Source organism: Rhinoderma darwinii, chromosome 1, assembly GCF_050947455.1.
Source record: "Rhinoderma darwinii isolate aRhiDar2 chromosome 1, aRhiDar2.hap1, whole genome shotgun sequence".
NCBI lineage: Eukaryota > Metazoa > Chordata > Amphibia > Anura > Rhinodermatidae > Rhinoderma > Rhinoderma darwinii.
The window spans coordinates 331,347,117-331,364,413 of record NC_134687.1 but is presented as its reverse complement, the minus strand read 5'-3'; the positions used below and the strand labels follow the sequence as shown (position 1 = coordinate 331,364,413).

The window sequence follows — 17,297 nt, the reverse complement described above, 5'->3', positions numbered from 1 at the left end:
TTTTTGTACCTTTTTAAATATCTTGTGTGTATGTTATTATGTGTTAATAAAGCTATATTTTAATAGATGGCTTTTATGCTCCTCTCTTTTCTCTAGTGTTTAAATATTTTGTTAGTGTTGTGTGAATCCAAGTCACCGTATACAGCCATGTTCACTATGTATGGATGGCGAACTGGATCCATAACAAAGCTGAACAAAACAAAAAAAAAGTCAGAATAGAAAAAAGCAGTGATATACAGAAGAGATGGTTATGAGGTCAAATCCTCCTTCATTATCAATATAATTAGAAACAGAAATGGCGCAGATGTCGAATCTGTTAGGGCTTGTCCACACGTAATAGATTTGCTGCGTATTTTCCGTCGGTAATTGCGGATGGAAAATACGGAGTGGAATACAGTAGCTGCAAAGTGTGTGTAACTGAACAAATGTCATCTGAACGCTGCGGAAAAATGAGCTCCAGAAATCTACTTGCCGTGCGTAATTTTAGTTCTGCAGCATGTTAATCATTGCTGGACTAATTTCCTGCGGTTTCCAGGAGACATATCACCATCCCACAGACCTTGAAAAAACGCTGTAAAAATCTGCACTATTTTCTGCAGTAAAAAACGCATGAAATTCTGCATATTTTCCATGCGGAATGTCTGCTAGTTTAAGTGGAAATGCTGCGGAAATTTTCTGATGCACATCCGTTACTTGTGGACAAGCCCTTAAACCAAGGCTAGATTTAGAATAGAGAACATTGTGGGGTAAAGAAATGAATGAATGAATGGGTTGGGTTCAGGTTCACCTGATGATGTCACAGGGTAGTGTTTGGCGAGTGATGTGCCACTGAGTGATGCAATGGGGCACTGCCAAGTAACTTATTACCAAATGGTATTGAAATAGGAAGGATCAACATGAATCATTTATAGCCTAATATATACCCTATATACATTGTTTTTTTCTAGGTGTTGATTGAGGTCAGTCCCGCTTTTTTACCACCTCATATGTTTCCTATTGGGGAGGTATCTGTAAGATACACGGCAACAGACAGTTCAGGTAACCAAGCAAGCTGTACCTTCAACATCAAGGTTATTGGTAAGTTTTCAGAATATAACTGGATATATTTAATACATCCTTATTTGTTCCGTAGTTGTCATTACACAAAAATGTCCCCATAAATCTGGGGATATTAAACCAGGAACACAGATTAATGCATAAAACATGAACTTGTTCATTTTCTCTTTTCTCATGTACAGAATATATTAATTTGCTATCTATTGTATTATACCTGTGCAGAAAATGGACAAAATAGTAGGATTATGTTGAATAAAAGTGTAAGTGTAGTCGACTACGCTATTACTTCCGGCAAAACGACGGGTCCGGTGCACAACAGAGACAAGCGGAAACCACGGGCACCGGATCCGTCACCATTGAAATCAATGGTGATGGAAACGGAAACCTCTAATTTCCGTATGTGTTAGTTTGTCTGTTCAGGGTCCCGTTCTGACGGAAAGCTCAGACGGAACGTCAGAACGGGACCGCTACGCAGATGTGAACAAGGGCTAACCCTTTTCTTTGTCCCTTTCCACAATACCTACAGTATAGACGAAGAACAAACTCATTATTTAGTCCATTACACAAGGACTGTTATTTCATACTGTAACTGTCAGATGCTTACACAAATGTTTTTATACATTAAATCTAAAAGGAACAATAAAAGATCAAAGTACGTTGTGTAATTGAACAATTTAAGTGCATTAGTTAAGAAACATTGAGGAGGAAATACTTAGAATATGCAAGGTGTCATCAAAAACCAGTGACTATAGGACATCTACAGATTACTAAATGAAATAATGCAGCTTCTCACGATTCTCTCTAATAAAGCCCTATTAAGGTCTCCATTTATACCCTACTGTCATATCCAGGGCTACTAGGCTGTGAAGGTTAGCATAGATTAAATACATTTAGAATAGATGAAATTTGCATATAAATAGGTGGTAAAGGTGAAGACACCAGTTACAGATAGAATAATATTACACATTGTAGTGTAGAGTAAAGTCTAACACATGTCTGGGATATTGAGTTATGCATTGTTGGATGAAGAATTAAATTTGTGTTATATCTGTTTTCAGATGTAGATCCACCAGTTATAGATAGATGCAGATCTCCTCCAGCCATTCAAGCAAGTGACAGCAAGCAGAGTGTTACCTGGGAAGAGCCACAGTTCTCAGACAACTCAGGTGAGATCCAATTGGACTTCTCGTGCATCCTATTTTCGCAACCATAATGGTTTTTAAAACTAGATGACATTTTATACCCAAAACATTATAGCGGTGGCAGGGATTTCTGTTTCGAAAGTATAAGATGTCGTAAAAGAATTTAAGCGCCTGGAGGGCAGATATGTTAAATGAATTAACTAAACTAAAAATAGCAGAAAAAGGACAAACTGACAATAATGTCCAAAATCAAGGGGGTATTCTGGTTTAAAGGGAATCTGTCAGCAAATTTTAGGCTAACAAGTGACTGCCACGGCTAGTTAACGATAGGGTAAGGGAAGATCTACATACCAGTGAGTTGGATCATAAAGCTTGCAACAGGGTAAATAATAACTTTTATTCCGCCACACGCCGTATTCCAATTAGATTGGTTAGTGCTCCAGCCACTCCCCTCCTCCGCTGTTAGTTCTTGTCTTAATTGTCATACAAGCAGAACCGTCAAACAACCGCAGAGGAGGGGAGTGGCTGGAGCACTAACCAATCAAATCGGAATACTGCGTGCGGCGGAATAAAAGTTATTATTTACCCTGTTGCAAGCTTTATGATCCAACTCACTGGTATGAGCAAATAATTGTTAATCTTTGTATAGTATTTTTTTTTAAACATTTTCCAATAAACTTTCTGTACCAATTCCGAACAGTTTTTAAGATTGCTGCTTGCTGCTATTCAATGAGAACTTTCACTGTTTACTTCCAGTGAATAAAATTCTGTCCATGGTCATGTGATGGACACACAGGTGCTCGGATTGTTAGAAGACACAACTCTGATACACATACTGTAACGATCCTAGAACCTCTGTTGCTATCACATAACCTGGACAGATTTATATCCCCTGGAAGTAGACAATAAATGTTTCTATTGAAAGACAGCAAGCAGAGATATTGAAAACTGCGAGGAATTGATTTAGAAAGTGTATTAGAAAATTGGATACATTTTTATTACACAGAGAATTATTTTTTTTTTTAAACTACAATATACCCCTTTAATCCTGCTGTTAATAAAAATGTAACTGTTATTGGAGTTAAGTAAAATGACATATATAAAAAGAACCATCTTCATCAATATTAACATATGAACTTGTTTGAATAGGAGCAAATATGTGTGTATATATGATCAGTGATCTGTGGGGGTGCAGGGAGTGGGACCCCGACCTATCTAATATTGATGGCCTATCTTAAGAATAGGCCAAATATAAAAGTCCCGGAAAACACCTTTAATTGTGCCTATTGTATATTTTTATTTTACCATACTGGTCCAATATGAGGTATTATATTTTTCATATTATGTTTTCATGAGTATGCGAGTAAAATATAGCAGTAATTACCAACCTTCTTACCAAAAGAACCCCTGAAAATATCTTCAACTAGAGAACCCCTATGACTACCACATCCGGATTGTAAAAGTGATATATATTTAGTTTTACAAAAAAATATAAAAAAGACAAAAATGCTATAAAGCAATAAAAGGATCATGAATATAAATAAAATAGCTGGAGTTATCAACCTCCAGGCAACATGACTTTTATTTCTTTATTTTATTTTTTTAAATCCTAAATCCACCTTATGAGTAAGTTGGCTATTCAATTGCTATATCCTGAAGTAAATCATGTGTAGCACTAAAATCTAAATGTCTGTTCTATGCCGTTTAAATATATATATTTTCTAGGTGCCCCATTAATTATTACAAAAACCCATTCTCCTGGAGATATTTTCCCTAAAGGGGAAACGGTTGTTGAGTATGTTGCCAGTGATCCGTCTGGTAATAGCAGAACGTGTGAGATTCATATCGTCATTAAAGGTACAGTATGAGATCACTTTAGCTTAATGGTTTGTTATTTTAATGGTATTTTTCTACTCACATTATGCCAGGTGACTTTAGAACTTTAGTGTTCGTATTTTATTGCTTTTTAGTTGCTTTAAGTTGTAAAATGTTTTACAGACTAAAATTGTACCACTAAATTGCTATCATAAAATTTTCCAATGGTTTCAGCAAAGGTACACATAAAATAGCTAATTATGAAGTGTTCAACACATAATACAGTAAGGTATTGAACAATGTAACAATTGAACAACGTATCGAGTACATTCTGAAAAGGTTAACTTTATGCAGAGAAACGTATACGTGTAGTGTTGGTAAGGGTCATGAAGTCAATTTCTACTCCTAGAAACCATACTACCATATACTGTTTCTCCAGAATGTCACTTCTCTCTTTTGGCACTCCAGGCCTCTCAATGGTGTGTTCATAATTTTTGCGATTGAATCTATCTGCTGTATATTGGTGGTAGTCGTCAACTTACTCCTTTCCATTCAAGCGTACTGTAATTGTCCTTGTCAATGAAATGGGTCAAACCATGTAAAAAGTATCAAATAGCTTCAAATTTATAATTTGTGTTTCAGGTAGAAAGTTGACTTTGTTTGTTAAAAGGAACTTTTCATGTTGAAAATGCAGTTAAATCTGCGGGCAGCATGTTATAGAGCAGGAATAGGTGAGCATGTTGATGTATATTTTGGTAGCAAAAGATTCAGTATAACTTGTAATGTATTAATTTAAACCTCTGCTCATTCTATGTTTAAGAGTCCAGTGGGCCAGGAGTGCACCTATCATTTCTGCTGCCTGAAGCAAACAGTGAAATGGCGCTCCCACACGTACATATACATACAGCACCAGCACAAATGCAGCTCAGTACTGAGATCATTTACAAATTCAGTTTAACCCCTGCCATTTAGGTTTGTATGGCTTAAAACTACAGCTCCTAGTATGGCCTTAACATATGCTGGGAGTTGCTGTTTCAAAAAAAAGACTAATAGCACTCACCATCCCGCTGCAGTTCATATTGTAAATACATTACTGATCAGTCAGAGGGATAATAAATATTTACATTTAGTGACTCACAGGTGACACCTCAGATATTGGTCGTTCTTTTTCTCTTTGCTTCTTCATCCGCTCCAGACCTGCATGACAACTTCTCCCGGCCGCGACCCATTTCTGCAGAGTTTGCCGCTTGGATGTCCTCGGCTCCTCACTTTTTAAACATTTCCGCTCCTATAAACTAAGATAAAATTCTCATGTGCCACTCAAATAACCACTAAATAAAATAGCACCATACACTGCACCCCTGAATATAATCGTGTCACACACTGTAATATAAAGCACCACACACACACACACACACACACACAGTGCCCCCTGTAGATAATACTCCATATAGAGCCCCCTTGTTTATAGTGCCCCCATAGAGCCTCCTGTAAACAGTGCCCCTCATAAAGTCCCCTGTATATAGTTTCCCCGATAGAGCCGCCTGTAGATAGTGGCCCCCATAGAGCCCTCTGTAGATAGTAGCCCAATACAGCTCCCTGTTGATAGCGGCCCCAAACAGCCGTATGTAGCTACTGGCCCCAAACAGCACCCTGTAGATAGTGGCCCCCATAGAAAGTGCCCCTCCTAGAGCCCCCTGTAGGTACTTCCCCCTGTTGATAGTTCCCCCCATAGATAGTGCCACCCATAGAGACCCCCTAGTAGATAGAGCCCCATCATAGGTAGAGCCCGCCGTAGACAGTGCCCCCATAGATAGTGCCCCCTGTAGACAATGCCCCTCACAACGGTCACTGAAAAAAACAACTTTATATACTCTCCTGCTCCTGTTTCCATGCCGTTTTCTGGCAATTTAGACCTCTTCTAGCCTGATCTGCTCTTTAGCAACGGCAAAGGGTGCAATGACGTCATTGCGCCCCCTGCATCATTGAAAGGTGCTGAACGGCAGGGCAAGGAACTGATGTTCTCTGCCCTGCCAGTGCTAGTGAATCATTCATTTGTATCTGCATCCTATAGTCGCAGATACAATTGTAGTGCAGGAGGGGGTGGCGGCTTTTGGTTTCGGTGGTACGGTCAACACCACCTCAGAGAGGCAGCAGGCCGCCTCATGGCAGGTGCAGCCCTGCATTGGGCAGTCCTACATTGTGATTGACAGCCTTCCCACTACGAATGTGAACACAGAGATAGCTGTCAATTAGTGATTAGGACCGCCCACTGGACTCCTAAGTCCAGAATGAGCAGAGGTTTAAATGAATAAATTACAAGTTATACTGAATCTTTTGCTGCTAACATATACATCAACCTGCTCACCTGATCCTGCTATATAACATGCATTTTCAACGTGACAGTTTCCCTTTAAGGATTAACTTTGTTCTTGTCAGGTTTTATCAACACCATATCTTTAAGCCATCAAAACTTTTGTAGTTACATTTTTTTTTTTGTACTGTCCAGTTAACACATCTACAAAGAGCAACAAAAAAATTCCATAACTTAGACCAGAGGTTCCCGACCAATTTTAGCTTGAGTCATATTCAAATATACCATGGGATTTTGTGAGGCAATTAATAAAAGAAAAAGTCCATCAAATATATTGTTAAACCCTTTTCTGAAACTGACCATGATGCCAAGTGTCAATAATGCTTTGAAATTTCAGGTATAATTTTTGAAAGCCATGTGCAAGAGGCCTGAGAGCCACATAAGATTCCCCAGCCACAGTAGGGGAGCACTAGTCTAGATATTTAGCACTTATTGAATACATTAAAAAAGGGACAGGAGGATCCTAAAAATAACTGAAATATAAATAAAACAAAATTACATTGTGTCTTACTCAAAAGTTTCTACTTGTAGGTTCACCTTGTGAGATTCCGTCAACGCCTCAAAATGGAGAATTTGTATGCTCCAAGGACCTTGATGGTGTAAACTGCACCATTCAGTGTAAGGAGGGCTTTGAAGTAGCAGAAGGCTCAGTTCAGAATTTCTACTGCACTATTAAAGATGGTTTATGGATGCCACCCCAAACAACAGACTGGCCTGACTGCTCTGGTATGTACCAACAAAGATAATAATGTTGTAGTTTAGAGAAATACTAGAGAAGATTCTCCTTAATCTTGATAATCATTTGCTGAATGTTTTTGAAACGGTTCTAATCCTAAAATTAAACATTTCTACTACATTGCTACCTAAATCCGTTAAGCAAGGAACACTGCAGTTGGTTCCAGATCATGAACCTCAGGCACAGATTTTTATATTTTCTTTTCTACTTAAAATGTTTTGTGTAAAAATTAGATTGTTATCTTTATGTATCTACACTTATAATCTACAGTGAAGCGTTTTGCTAACCATGGATTTAAGTCATTTGAAATGCTGTACAAGGCTACACGATGTGATGACACCAACCTGCTGAAGAACTTTGCAGATGCTTTTCAGACATCTCTTGGTAAAATGGTATGTGAATTTACATTTTTGCAATTCATTGAAGAGTGGATTTCACTTCTAAAATACTTGAAAGTATAAATGAGTGAGCTGGAGTAGATTTGAGATATAATTTAAGCCAACTTCTGATGTAAATTATAGTAAATTTGCGGGGGCATGAAAGGCCCCATCCTCTTCTGCTAAGCCCCACCCACTAGTTTAGTAAACTGTCATGAGCAGTGCAAATGCCTCAAAAGTCAACTTTTTTTTTGCCAGAAAACTGGTGTACAACTGATGATAAATGCCCCCTATTGTAGCTATAGCATTACATTTTAGGTACAAGATTTATAATTTTTATGCAATATAGTATTTAATAAGCCAGTATTTATTCACAGGTTCCATCCTTCTGCAGTGATGTCGATGACATTGATTGCCGGCTGGAAGATCAGTACCAGAGACAATGCCTTGAATACAATTATGATTATGAGAATGGATTTGCTATAGGTGACTGAATGATACTTGTTTTTTTTAATCATGGTTCATTAAGCTTCTCTTCCCTATTCCTCTACTTTATGTAACAAGCTATTTTTTCTTCAAAATAAAGAAATAAGAGTTTTTTTTATGTATTATCCAGGACCCGGTGGCTGGGGAGCTGCAAACAGATTGGATTACTCTTATGATGATGTTTTTGATGTAACAGAGGAGGAGCTAAGTGAAAGGTCCATGTCTGATACCACTCATCTACGTGTCAAGAGACACAAGAGGGTGAATATTCCACCAACTGACCAGAAAGTTAAGTTTGTCTTTAATATTACAGGTAAGTACAATACTATCTTGGAAAAGTAGACTGAGAGCATAGAAACATTGAAACATTTTTCTTCAACTTTTGTAGAGAACGGTACATATTTTCGTGGTAGTGTGACATTAAGAAGCCATTCCAGGCAAAAACTAAAAATTCAGCTTTTGGCTAGAGTCATGGAACTTTACAAGCCACCAAAGTTTTATTTACCGAAGTACTGTCACTACAGAGATGCACTTCTGTTCCAAATAGACCCAAGGGATGGTGGGGCTTGGGAAATGTTAAGATGTATAATGCTCTGTTCACATCATGTCAAGCTTTTTTGGCACATATACCAAACTTATACATATCACAGGAAAGAAGGACATATATTTATTTAAAATAAACACAGACAGAGGCCATACTTACTAATACAAGGGCAGGTTCAAACACCAGTTCCCAGCAGGATGCAGACAAGCCACAATGCTACATAGAGGAAGAGTGCTCAGGGGAAAAATACAGAAAATATCCACTCTCACACCTACTATTCATGATGGGGGTGACTGCTTAGTATTATCATTGCACACAAATATATGTATTCAAAAAGACACAGAAAGAGTCCAGAAATTGATGTCCTTTTGGCATATGCTGGACGGTATGCATTTGCATGTCTTGCTTTTTGCGCCATGGAATTGCGTAGTAGACTACACTATTCCATACAAAGGTATACAATAAAGAACGAATACCCTGTGGTATACTTTTTTTACAATGAATTCCTATGTACAATATATTCTACTGTATACCTATACAGTGGGATACATCACAGCCTTCCGTCAGAGATGAGATGTACGTCAGAAAATTCTCCCGACGTATACCTACAACGTAGGGCTCTGACGTGATGTGAACAGAACCTGAAAACCTCATTTTTATGTTAGTCAGACCTATGTCGTATCTTTTCTAACAGCCAGTTTTACATTTCCCCAGCCTGGGAGGGGTTTACTTATATGCAGTAGCCAGTGTAATGTACATAATCTTTGGATTATTTCCAAGTCAACACTAGGGTAGTAGGGACACATTTAGTGGTTCTGAGGACAGGAACGTCCCACTGAACATCAATGGCATTTCTAGTATATGAGTATAAGAGATTTACATTTTAAGAAAAAGAGAATCTACAAATATGTTTTTTCAAACTTTAAGAAATGGGACTGGTACTTGAGTGCAATCCATTTCAGGTAATGTGTGTTTACAGCTTTGTCTTTCTGTGAATATATCATATTTCACAGTTGTTTGGAAGGAGGAAATATCACGTGGTATCTTGTCATATGCCAAATTACACATCTTTATGCGCAATTTCTCTTCAATTAATCTCTGTGAACATCTGCCCAAGCATTTTGTGATATTGTTGTTCACACCAATGGTCTGAAGACATCTGCCAAATGTTTAATAAACCTGCTGCACTCAAAAAATTAACATTCCATTTTTCACATTTTTCAAACCTTATCACTATTTTTATTTTCAGCAAGTGTACCATTGCCAGAGAGTAGAAATGACACAGTGGAATCAACCAACCAACAGCGTCTCCTTAAAACTCTAGAGACCATAACAAATAGGCTGAAGCGGACCCTTCGTAAGGAGCCTCTATACTCCTTCCATTTCTCCTCAGAGATGATAGTTGCTGATAGTAACTCATTGGAGGAAGGGAAAGCTGTTCTCTTCTGTAGGCCAGGTTCTGTACTGAAAGGACGAATGTGTGGTAAGTTAACTGATACTCCATCTATATAGATAGACTTTTAATGTACTGTATTATTTGATGTAAGAATTCTATTGTCCTTTACTCCAACAAAATAATTTATGTGTTAAAGTGACAACAGGTCTCACTAAAATGCTGACAGGGAACTCACCGCTCTCTAATCTTTCTCACCTCTCTTTGGATTAGTCTCTAAGTAAATTCCCTCTGGAGATTATTTATTTTAGTAAGGCCAGTTGTCAGCTGGATAAGTAAAAAGCAGTTTATCGTGATTGACTTTGAACGATTCTTGGAACATTCCTTCTCTTTTGAATTGAATTGAAAGAGTGTGATAAATTTTAAAAAATAGCATGGATCGAAATATGTTTTCAGAATATGAATGCTGTTTAGCTTGATGTTAAAACACTAGAAAGCTACAGCAGCTATAACATGCTACTATAGTGGCCTATGCATTGAATATAAGTTTGCCGTTTCCTTTTTCTTTTTTTAAAAGAACACTGAACCTAGAAATGAATAGTAAAGTTATATGATCGAAAAATTTGCTAACAGTGTTTGTCAATCTGTGGGATTATCGGCTTGCTTCTGAAACAAACAGTCTAGTAGAAAGCTTGGAAAGAACATACTGTAGGTGCAAATTTCCTCCTGAATCCTGATTTTTGTCTAATCAACATATGGAGGGGCAGGGTATATTGTGTCTGGTTTACTACTGCAGGCAGACTCCTTCACCTCTATTCCCCTATAAAAACTCAAGCAGCATAATTTTAAATATAAATGGGTTGAATGTGTAAAATGTGAACCCTTAAAGCCCAGGTTTAGTGAAGTATGCACCAGATACAACAGGCCATGTAATATTATTGATGCTATTTTCTGGTGTGATACCCCCTCCTTCTCCACATAATGTTCTCCTGTCTGCATTTGTCACTAAAATGACATAACTTTCAGCCTTAGGGTATGTTCACACGCAAACGCAAAATACGTCTGAAAATACGGAGCTGTTTTCTGGCGAAACCAGCTCCTGATTTTCAGACGTTTTTGCAAGTACTCACGTTTTTTGCGGCGTCCATTACGGACGTAATTGGAGCTGTTTTTCAATGGAGTCAATGAAAAACGGCTCCAAAAACGTCCAAAGAAGTGACATGCACTTCTTTGACGCAGGCATCTTTTTACGCGCCGTCTTTTGACAGCGACGCGGAAAATTACACCTCGTCTGAACAGAACATTGTAAAACCCATTGCAAGCAATGGGCAGATGTTTGCAGACGTAATGGAGCCGTCTTTTCAGGCGTAATTCGAGGCCGAGACTGAGAATAGGCCGTGTGAACATACCCTTAATGACCACAGAATCAAGTCTTCTAACAGACCTAACTGTCAGGGCCACAAACAATAATTGAAGTAGGGGCCTGGGAAAGAACAGGGCAGAGAGCCTCCAACCATGAAGCAGTTATGGAAGATTGATCCCAGTACTGCGATAAGTTTGTGGAATCATGATGGAACTAGAGGATGAATGCAGATAAGTTGAAGAAAAAAGTGGTAATGTGCATTGAGCTTAAGGTTTTGTCAAATTGGTGAAGATGTTTTTTGGCGGAGGAATAAAACTTTAAGTTTGAATCCTAAAACATTTGCAAGCATTCTATTAGGTATTTGCATTGTTATATGCTGCTGGACTTACTGATAGGAAAAACTCATCACTAAGATGCTTATATAGCCATTTTTGAAATTAGGGACATCACGCTGGAGATCAGATCTTGGACATCATATTGGAGATGAGATCAGGGACATTACATTGGAGATGAGATCAATTACATTACATTGGAGATAAGTTGAGGTACATTACACTGGAGAAGAGATCAGGGACTTCATACTGGAGATCAGATATGGGACAATACACTGGAGATAAGATCAGGGACAATATACTTGAGATGAGATCAGGAACAATACACGGAATATGAGATCAGGGACATAACACTGGAGATGGGATCAGGGACATCACACTGGAGATCAGGGACATCACACTGGATATGAGATCTGGCACATCACACTAGAGAAGAGATCAGGGATTTCATACTGGAGATCACATAAGGGACATCACACTGGAGATGAGATTAGGGACATCAAACGGAAAATCAGATTATTGACTTCACACTGGGGATGAAATCACAGATATCACATTGGAGATGAGACAAGGGACATCACAGTGGAGAGGAGATGAGTCTCATCAAACTTCAGATGAGATCAGGAACATCATACCGGAGATGAGATCAAGGAAATTACACTTAAGATGAGATCAGGGACATTACACTAGAGAGGAGATAAGTCTCATCAGACTGGAGATGACATCAGGGACATCACACTGGAGATGAGATCAGGGACATCGCACTGGAGATGAGATCAGGGACTTAATACTGGAGATGATATCAAGGACATTGCACTGGAGATGGGATTAGGGACTTCATACTAGAGACAAGATCAGGGTCAGTACACAGGAGATGAGATCAGGAACATCCAACTGGAGATGAGATCAGGGACATCACAGTGAGCATGAGATCAGGAACATCACACCAAAGATAAGATCACGGACAGAAGACTGGAAGTGAGATTATGGACAGTATATTGTAGTTGGGATCATGGACATCACACTGGAGATGAGATCAGAGACATTACACTGAAGAAGAGATCAGGGACATTACATTGTAGATGAGATCAGGGACATCACACTGGAGATAAGATCAGGGAGATTACACTGAAGAAGAGATCAGGGACATTACAATGTAGATGAGATCAGTTACATTACACTGTAGATGAGATCAGGGACATCACACTGGAGTTGAGATCAGGGACATCACACAGGAGAGAAGATGAGTCTCATCACACTGGAAATGAGATCAGGGATATCACACTGGAGATGAGATTAGGGAAAATACACTGAAGATGAGATAAGGGACATTACACTGGAGATATGATCATGGACATTACACTGGAGAGGAGAGGAGTCTGGTTGAAGGAGCTTCAACTTATGCCTCTGAGTCACTGGAGACGAGGTCAGGGACATCACACTGGAGATCAGATCAGAGACATCACACTGGATATGAGATCCAGCACATTACACTGGAGAAGAGATCAGGGACTTCATACTGGAGATCAGATATGGGAAAATACACTGGAGATAAGATCAGGGACAATATACTTGAGATGAGATCAGGAACAATACATGGAAGATGAGATCAGGGACATAACACTGGAGATGGGATCAGGGACATCACACTGGAGATCAGATCAGGGACATCACACTGGATATGAGATCTGGCACATCACACTAGAGAAGAGATCAGGGATTTCTTACTGGAGATCACATAAGGGACATCACACTGGAGATGAGATTAGGGACATCAAACTGGAAATCAGATTATTGACTTCACACTGGGGATGAAATCACAGATATCACACTGGAGATGAGACAAGGGACATCACAGTGGAGAGGAGATGAGTCTCATCAAACTTCAGATGAGATCAGGAACATCATACCGGAGTTGAGATCAAGGAAATTACACTGAAGATGAGATCAGGGACATTACACTAGAGAGGAGATAAGTCTCATCAGACTGGAGATGACATCAGGGACATCAGACTGGAGATGACATCAGGGACATCACACTGGAGATGAGATCAGGGACATCACACTGGAGATGAGATCAGGGACTTAATACTGGAGATGATATCAAGGACATTGCACTGGAGATGAGATCAGGGACTTCATACTAGAGACAAGATCAGGGTCAGTACACAGGAGATGAGATCAGGAACATCCAAATGGAGATGAGATCAGGGGCATCACAGTGAGCATGAGATCAAGAACATCACACTAAAGATAAGATCACGGACAGAAGATTGGAAGTGAGATTATGGACAGTATATTGGAGTTGGGATCATGGACATCACACTGGAGATGAGATCAGAGACATTACACTGAAGAAGAGATCAGGGACATTATACTGTATATGAGATAAGAGACATCACACTGGAGAGGAGATGGGTCTCATCAGACTGGAGATGAGATCAGGGACATCACACTGGAGATGAGATCAGGGACATCATACCAGAGATGAGATCAAGGACATTACACTGAAGATGATATCAGGGACATTATACTGTAGATGAGATAAGAGACATCACACTGGAGAGGAGATGAGTCTCATCAGACTGGAGATGAGATCAGGGACATCACACTGGAGATGAGGTCAGGAACTTCGTACTGGAGATGAGATCAAGGACATTGCACTGGAGATAATATCACAGACATCACACTGGTGGTGAGATCAGGCACATCACACTGGGGATCAGATCAGGGACATCACTCTGGAGATCTGATGACTGACTTTACACTGGGTATGATATCACGAATATCACATTGGAGATGAGATTAGGGACATCACACTGTAGATGTGATCACCAATATCATACTGGAGAGCTGCTTATTTCTTAACTGATATGAAAGATGACTTTCAAGCCCTGCATAATTACCCACATGGGTGAAAAAACATGACGTGCATGACACCTTTATTTTCCTACAATGAAGGGTAAACCCCTTGTTATTGGACAAGTGGTGGAACACAAGAACCTTCTGTTTTAGGACAATGCCATTCTTTATAGTACATCAGTGGAGAGCTTGTTTCATCCTACTGTAGTGATTAGTGAATAGTCATTCACCATTAAAGTGGTTGTCCAGTCCCTAAAAATTGATGGCCTATCCTCAGGATAGGCCATGAATATCTGATCGTTCGGGGTCAGACTACCGAGACAAACGCCAATCAGCTATTTTGAAGAGCAGAAGGCTGTATTACTGTGTACCGCCGTTTCTGCGATGTCGGCGATTCACAGTGTGAGCAGTATAGGAAAATAAAGAGGAAGAAGCGCTCGTGCGAGCGCTGCGGCCCCTTCCAAACAGCTGATCGGTGGGGGTGCCAGGAGTTGAAACCCGACCGATCAGATATTGATGGCCTATCCTGAGGATAGGCCATCAATTTTTAGGGGCTGGACAACCCCTTTAACCATTTCACTCCATCCATGTAAGTTCTGCAGATCTCAGCTTCTGGACTTCAGTGACTGACAATAGTGAGAATTCACATGGTGTCTACTGTCTAAAAATGAAACACCTGTCCCTTTTTTTTTCAAATTGTTCCCTCTTTCATGACGTATACATGCGGACGACTCATGAATGCATTTCAGGATCACCTTCTTGGGGTTCGAGCATATATTGTGTGTCATATTATTCATACAGATATTATTTAACGTAAGTGACGGCCAGGATGGAAAGTCTTATCCAATCTAAGCAATTCTGTTAAGACGTGGTGGGTACGTATATCTGCTTGAAATCTCGACGTATGTATAGTCCAGAGGCTCAAGTGTCTGTTTCAAAGAATAAGAGGAGACAAAAAAGCATTAATTTGCCTGAAGGTGGCAGTATTTGTTTGCAGTAGAATATTTTTGTAGCGTTGCTTTAGACAGAGAAATCAGATTTTGCACACGACTAGTATGGATGAAGCAGAAGCTTCTGAAAGGTAAACATTAATCAAGCATTTTTAAGAGCACTGTGCTAAAACCTAGTGGAGATCTTGAAATAGAATATGAAGTAAGCAAGAATGCAAAAGATGTTGCTGCTTTTAAGAAACGAAAATCACTAATGCGTCCCATATGGAAAGCTGGGCATGGTAAACGTTTACTATATGAGGAGAGAATAGAGTGGAGATAGAAATAGGTATAGCTCTGTATACTATTAGATAGTTTAAATTTTTTTAAAAACACATAAAAAGGTCTGCTTTTTCTCTTTTCCTTTTTTTTTTTTTTTTTTTTTAGATATTTAATGAATACAAGCGGTAGAACAAATATTGTACAGGAGAACCGAAGCTTGTAGAACATGTAGAAGGAAAAGTATATTACTAGCGAATAATGTGAAATGTGTGTGTGTGTGTGTGTGTGTGTGTGGTGGGAGGGGGGGGGGTTAATACCGTCAGGTGAAAGAAATTATATAAACAGCTAAAACAACTATAAGGCTGGGTTCACACGAGCACATTAACGTCCGTAATGGACGGACGTATTTCGGCCGGAAGTCCCGGACCGAACTCAGTGCAGGGAGCCGGGCTCCTAGCATCATAGTTATGTACGACGCTAGGAGTCCCTGCCTCTCTGCAGGACAACTGTCCCGTACTGTAATCATGTTTTCAGTACGGGACAGTAGTTCCACGGAGAGGCAGGGACTCCTAGCATCGTACATCACTATGATGCTAGGAGCCCGGCTCCCTGCAGTGTGTTCGGTCCGGGACTTGCGGCCGAAATACGTCCGTCAATTACGGACGTAATTAGTGTGTGTGCACATACCCTTAGATATCAAAAACAGACAGATAGGGGCCCCATAGCAAAACATAGAATGGAATCCAAATATGCAGTGATTATCAGCAATGGGTGTGTTCCAGAAATGGAAAGGATGCCGTCATCATGGTCATCGCTCGTCCCGCTGGCTCTTTTTCTCTCTCCCTTGGACTTTGTGTTCTTCAATACACTATCCACTACCTCTGGCTTTTCTTGGACACTCAAATTCTCTATTTGTCTTGTTGGACTGTTAAAGTTCCAGGCACTTATATTGTTTATATCCACTGTTATAACATTATTGCAAGCAGTCCTGGATTTGCTGGGGCCTAGATAACAGGAGCCTGTAGGCCAAAAATGCTCTCCGGTAAGATTCTGATATGCAGTGTAAGAGAGACAGCATTCCCAGAAACCTAAACTTTAAGCTGTAGGAGATCTGCATATAAGCACTGTCTTTGTCTATAGTGTAATCTGACCTTTACTTTTTTTCTGTAGGGCTGCTCTTATGCATGAGCCTCTTGTGCATAATGGGAAATCTGGCCTTGAGTGAAAGTTATATATGTGTACTCAATATTAGTTGTATCACTTATTAGGGTCTGTCTGTCTATCTAAAATAGCAGGCACAGTGAGACAAAAAGATAATCCGGGTGCAAGCCCTTGGATGCCGATCCAGCATTACAATAATACAGAGGACACAAAAAGAATAGCAGCACTCGGAGTACTGCCATTCTTTTTGGTCTGTCTGTCCGTCCGTCCGTCCGTCCGTCCATCTATCTCATATATATATGATCTGTCTATCTATTTTCAAATTTCCCTACTTTACGAATAAACTTATATTTCTACAACGGAGCCACACATCTGAAAAAGGAAAACAACATTATATTCAGGTGAGGCCACACTATCTTACTGTTCTGCTGATTTTATAGGCCAA

General features: G+C 39.6%; 1 protein-coding gene across 1 annotated transcript in view; it reads left to right on the top strand.

Moving 5' to 3' along the window:
• SVEP1 (sushi, von Willebrand factor type A, EGF and pentraxin domain containing 1) overlaps positions 1-17,297 on the top strand; it is a 376,990-nt gene that overhangs the window by 129,720 nt on the left and 229,973 nt on the right. Inside the window, exons 9-16 of the mRNA XM_075825648.1 lie at positions 948-1,077; positions 2,115-2,222; positions 3,924-4,055; positions 6,919-7,113; positions 7,394-7,515; positions 7,878-7,986; positions 8,117-8,299; positions 9,780-10,013. Of these exons, the coding sequence (XP_075681763.1) occupies positions 948-1,077; positions 2,115-2,222; positions 3,924-4,055; positions 6,919-7,113; positions 7,394-7,515; positions 7,878-7,986; positions 8,117-8,299; positions 9,780-10,013 (1,213 nt within the window). The remainder of the gene's footprint in view (positions 1-947; positions 1,078-2,114; positions 2,223-3,923; positions 4,056-6,918; positions 7,114-7,393; positions 7,516-7,877; positions 7,987-8,116; positions 8,300-9,779; positions 10,014-17,297) is intronic.